This window comes from Pundamilia nyererei, unplaced genomic scaffold (assembly GCF_000239375.1).
Source record: "Pundamilia nyererei isolate P.nyererei 1_Seehausen unplaced genomic scaffold, PunNye1.0 scaffold00173, whole genome shotgun sequence".
NCBI classification, from domain to species: Eukaryota; Metazoa; Chordata; class Actinopteri; order Cichliformes; family Cichlidae; genus Pundamilia; species Pundamilia nyererei.
Window position 1 is genome coordinate 1097415 of NW_005187574.1, and position 5666 is coordinate 1103080.

General features: G+C 41.0%; 1 protein-coding gene across 2 annotated transcripts; it reads right to left on the reverse strand.

The window, feature by feature from the left end:
- Positions 1-430: 430 nt before the first annotated feature.
- Positions 431-5337, reverse strand: rrh (retinal pigment epithelium-derived rhodopsin homolog). 2 transcript variants are annotated; one of them, XM_005746147.1, is made up of 5 exons: positions 5185-5337; positions 4499-4652; positions 1745-1913; positions 1175-1353; positions 431-978 (listed from the first exon to the last, which is right to left on the reverse strand). In XM_005746147.1, the coding sequence occupies exons 2-5, from the start codon at positions 4642-4644 to the stop codon at positions 873-875; spliced, it is 600 nt and encodes a 199-aa protein (XP_005746204.1). In that variant the 5' UTR covers positions 4645-4652; positions 5185-5337; the 3' UTR covers positions 431-872. The 2 variants fall into 2 exon arrangements, with proteins under 2 accessions (XP_005746204.1, XP_005746205.1); XM_005746148.1 differs by lacking the exon at positions 5185-5337 and adding an exon at positions 5005-5052.
- Positions 5338-5666: the final 329 nt, after the last annotated feature.

Below are 5666 nucleotides of genomic sequence, written 5' to 3' on the forward strand. Positions count from 1 at the left end.
TGGATATGTAAAGCGCTTTGGGGTCCTTAGGGACTAGTAAAGGCCATTTAAATTTTCCTATGGGGATTAATAAAGTTCACATTATGTTTACATTAAGTCACACCATCCACAGGATGGCAGGTTGTACCCCATCACACATATTCACACCAGGACAGAGAGTAAGAATGTGGGAGAAATGGGGAGGGGGGCATCGTCATGTATATGAAAGAGTAGAAAAGGCTTGGTGTACTCCAGAGATGCACCCAAGAAGTACTTCATCATAAGAATAGAGACCTACATTGTTAAGAAAAACATGATTTTTTTTTCATATTCATGTAATTTATATATAGCATAAAAAATAATATGGGCCATGTAGTCAAGCTAAGTGTACCTGCAAACATATGAGAGACCAGACAAAAAAATAAGGCATGAATACAATACAAACGTTGTTTTTTCTTTATTTTTTAAGTGTTTATTCACAGGTTCCTTAAGACTTTTGATAGAAGGGACAGTAGAGACTGATGGCCCTATAACAGTCCCAATAAAGGAGAAGAAGGAAACACTACAGCTGCTTTTCAATCAAGCTATCAGAAAAACATCAGCATGGGTGTTTGATAGTGGAAGCTGCAATCTTTAAAAAAATGGCTTAGCCCATTAGACCCATTAGACCCATGTGCTTTTAAGGGCCCAGCCTAAGCAGCTCATCTATGGCTCTCACCCTTCTAAAGACTTTGTAGGTTACATTTTGTGAAACTAAGGGAGACAAAATATTTGCTGAGCTGACAGTGGAAGCACCGTCACTCATTGCTGTCATTATTGCATTTTTCTACACAGCATTTTAATGCCAAGTTATTTTAATATTAATGTGACATCATGCTGAATGCAATATCATCTCACTGGGTCAGAGGTTGTTGGGAAATTGTCATGGGAACTTGGGTATTGATGGTGACTCGCTGTCTTGTTTGACACCGAATCATGCCTGTAATGGCTCTTCTGAACCTGCAAGAAAAGGCGATTTAAGTACTTCTACACACCACCATCACTACACACTACAGACAGAAGTACACAGTATATAAAAATGTTAATGTGACACAGAAATATCCCACTTTATCCCACATATTGGTTTCTTATGCAAAAGTTTATTAGCACAGAAATATTAACTATTGTCATAGCATACTTAAGAGAGAACACTCACTTTTTGTTGGCAATGACGTAAATACAGGGATTATAAAAGGTGGAGGACTTGGCAAAGAGTGGAGCAATAATAGCCATTGGGGCAGGGATAGTCTTTGGGTCACTAAACGATGCCCACAGACACACCATGGAGTATGGAGACCAGGCAACCAGGAACATGACAATCATTACAATTGACATCTGTCAGCAACAAACAACAACAACATTATATAAAACATGCAAATTTACTCCATGTAGTATAAATTATGTATCCCATGTGGACCACAAACCACACGGGAGTCTATATTTTTCCTGAATTTCACGTTTATTATATAGAACTAAATTACTTTCCAATTTTGTAGAACACTGTGGTCTGAACTAAAGCTATAACCATGGTAAAAAAAATGGTTAGCCTACCAAACTCGGAAAGAGTGTCAACGGTAATGTTGTCATATTGAACAACATAGATCGGATATTTGTAAAAAAAACTAATTTTGACCAGAAGTGTTCTTCTCTGTTTAAACATGCATTTGATAAATACAGATGCATGTGGCATTAACAAACAAAGCCTAAAACTGTGGCTCAGTTTCACCTTGGTGACATCCATTTGATCAGACCAATCCATGTTAATGCAGTCCAGGCAGTTGCTTGCTTTGTATCTCCTGACAGTGACTGTCACACTGTAGTAGCAGTAAAACATGACACACAGAGGAACCACAAAGTTCACAGCAATCACTGCCATAGTATAAGAAATAAAAGACCTGGGAAAGAAAAACACAGATAGTTATAAAGCATTCTCATACCAAGACATGCTAGATTTGTTTTATCTCAGCTAAGCAATGACATATTAACATTTTAAACAGGGTTTTAAATCCTAAATATTCAAATTCCGTTATATTTAATGCAAACATGCTTACAATATAAGTGAAAAAAATAAACAGTTCAGAGAAAAATTATTTGCCCCCTTCCTGATTATTTTTTGTGTCATGGTTCAGTTCAGTAAGGTCACCTGTTGATGCAAAAGGTGAAAAGGGTAGGGCAGCCTACAGGTGACGAGAGCAAATGGTACAGCAGGCTGCATGATGATCATGATGCACGGTGTAAAGAACCTTTTGCTATATAAGGGAGCTAACAAGCATCATCCCTCATCTAAACCAAGTGAGTTCCACCCTGAGGAGGATTAACACCAACAGAGCTACAGGACCAGATAAGGAGGAAGGCAGGACTTTGAAGGCATGCACTGACCAACTGACAGGATTTTCCTGAAAAGGATGCATCAGAGGATGCCATCGCATTAGCACTGTACTGAGCCCTGACCCACTTCGAACATTCCAGCTCTTATACTACGATGTTGGTTCTGAAGCCTTATAACCTGGGTGTGCCAACATCGCTGTGCCACTGGATCAGGGACTTCCTCTCGAACAGACCTCAGATGATGAGAATAGAGAGCTGGACATCTTCCACACTGGTCTTGAACATAGGCACACCACAGGGTTGTGTGCTCAGTCCGGCCTTATTCATTCTGTTCACTCACGATTGTTCTGCCATTAATTTCACTAACATAATCATTAAGTTTTTGGATGATACCACTGTGGTGGGTCTCATATCAGACAATGATGAGGCTCACTATAGAGAGGAGATCCAACACCTGACACGCGCACATTAACGCTGTGGATAAAAACATCAAGTTCACCAGGGAAGGCACAAAGGACTACTGTTTGCCTTTCCTGGACTGCGCCGTGCACATTGAAGAGAACGGCAACCTCAACATCGAAGTTTACTGGAAGCCCACACACACGGACCAGTACCTCCTCTTTGACTCCCATCACCCCCTGGAACACAAACTTGGAGTAATTAGGACCCTACACCACCGATGATGATCCTCTAATCGCCTGAGCCAAGGTGTGAAAGAGGATCATCAGGGGGTCCTTTTGTCCCTCTGTGGGGGGAAACTCCCACTAGGTTTATATCTGGGACTCTCCACCATTTGACCTTAGAACTGAAGAAGCTTCTCGGATGAGAGGTGAAACGTCTTCAAGCAACTTAAAGAAGTCCAGACGCTTTTCTTTCCAAGCTCCTTTGACTACGATGACCTAGATAACTGAGAACCTTCACAGACATTTCAGGTCAGTTCTTCTCGCACTCAAAGATCCTTCCTCTTGGTACCCAATCTCTGGTGTGGGTGATGATGATGACATCTCCTCCCTGACCTGTCGTCCTGGCTCCCCCTTGCCATAGCATGTGTGTTGTACCTCGTGAGAGTAGTCCCCTCTTCCGAATGTTGGAACACTGAGTTACTAGTTGTTTCGCTGTCAGCATATAGTTAGTGTCTGTTCCAAACATAACCATATTTGACTGATCTGGATAGGCCATGTGCCAGGCCAAGTTGGAATGCTGGAAAACCAAGCTGGAGCATTATTTAGGAGTGAGCCCTAGCACCATCTCCAAATTACAGGTCAAGTTCCATTTAAAGGGAAATGTCGGACAGGGCCCACAGTGGGCATCCCAAGAAGATGAGACCAAAAAAGACAGTTTCCTTAACCTGTCACCACTTAAAAGACAGCATACAGTCAATCTCCAGTCTCATGTGACGCCCAGGAGGCCCTTCACAATCAGACCTGTTTATGCTGGTGCTGACAACATGTGTACTGTAAGCTGAACATGTGGAGAAACATCATGTTCAGTGGTACAGTTTTGGCCTACTGCGTCTGGACTGTAGGGTCAAATTGTGGCGAGGACACAGAAAATGCTATGGTAATTGCTTAACCAAAAGGCTGAAAGCTTTTGTCGTTACTGGAGGCAATTTCAGTGGAGCGAGATCTTAAAATAAGATTCTGCAACCAGTGACAATCCCATATCTCCACAGTCTAGGACAAAACTGTAGTCTACAAGATGACAATGCTTGACCCAACAGAGTGCAGTTTAAGCCTCCAGAATTTGAGGCTAAAGATGATGGACCTGCCTGCAAGCCTGACCTGGGATTTCTGTCCTTGATCATTGCTGCACCCAATCATGCAGCAGAATATAGGCATTATGAGGGGGAAAATAGTGATAATTTCTATGTATACTATGTATCAGTGAATTTACGTGACCGCTACCACTTATCCAATATGGCAGACAGTTGTTGAGCAATGTGTGCATGATGTTATGTGCAAAACCGCTATATAGTGTCAAATCACCAAAACATTACCTTTGCATCTTGTGATAGTAGAAACACCAATGGCTTTAATGGGGTAGACTGTTTGGGCTATGGAAAAAAAACCTGAGCTAATGGAGAGGCAAATATCTGTTCAAACTCTTTTTTAGTAGCTTTTTATCCAATATATCAAGTACATTAAAGACTCACGCATCATTCTGTCTCCAGTTGATGGTACATGTAGCTCCAGTGGGGTCAGGGGCATAGCCAGCCCAGCCAACAATTGGCATGGAGCACCAGAACACAGCATTCAGCCATGCTGCCAGAATAAGAAGACTGTATGATCGTACCGTCATTTTCTCACCTGGAGAGAGAAATGATGTATAGAAAAAATGAAGGTCAGGAAAGTGCGACAATAAAGTCATTTTGAATTTAATGAGCGATTGTTGTTAGCGCTACAATCGCTCCATAACTAAGAAAGTAAGCGCTTTTTTAGGCTGCAGATAGTTGAATAAATGTTTAATAGAGATTAGCAAACTGTTGATTTTTAAGTACAACCACAATTCCACAAAAGCTGGGATAGTGCATAAATATAAATAAATAAACAAAACCTTGCAGTTGTCCATTTTTCCTAGTTCTCACACATGAAGTTTGAAGACAAAACTTTCCCTAATATGTCCCACCCATGAACAGATATTTTGTATTATTAACTTTACCTGTGAGTGGTCATAATGTCATTTCTAATAGTCCAATGTGGTGGTCCAGTGTAGAATTCTAGCTGCTCAAGTATCCTGGCTCTTTGTTATATTTGTCATTTCACAAGGCACCAATCATAGCTCTGCATAAGGAGTAGCCAAATGCAGATTCTTAAGGCAACTGAATAATCTGACATGTACCTTTATTCAACTGGCAGAAGAGTCCAAAATCCTAATAACACGGTCCATACAGGAATCTAATAATGTGGGCAGGGAAGACACAGGGAGCAAAAACAGACACTTGAGGGCAATTAGAGAACATGAACACAACTGGGGTGAACAGGTGAACAGAAACTAGGTAATGAGACTAGGAGGAGCTATAATGAAATGCAAAGCACCACAGACACCAAAGTACCAAAATAAAACAACTAATACAAAGGTTAGATATACACCTACACACACTAAGGGAAACACTGGAACTGAAACGTCACTATCTGCGCCTACATGCATATACTCTTTATAGAATATATCAGCAGTCTGCTAAACTGCATACTGCTGATATTGTTTTAAACAACAACAACAACAAAAACAAAAACAAAAACCCGTCCAGCAGTTGTAGCAAACTGAACTATGGTCTGAATGCTTGGTTGTGCCAAACACAGTTTCTTTCCCAAGAGGTGGGG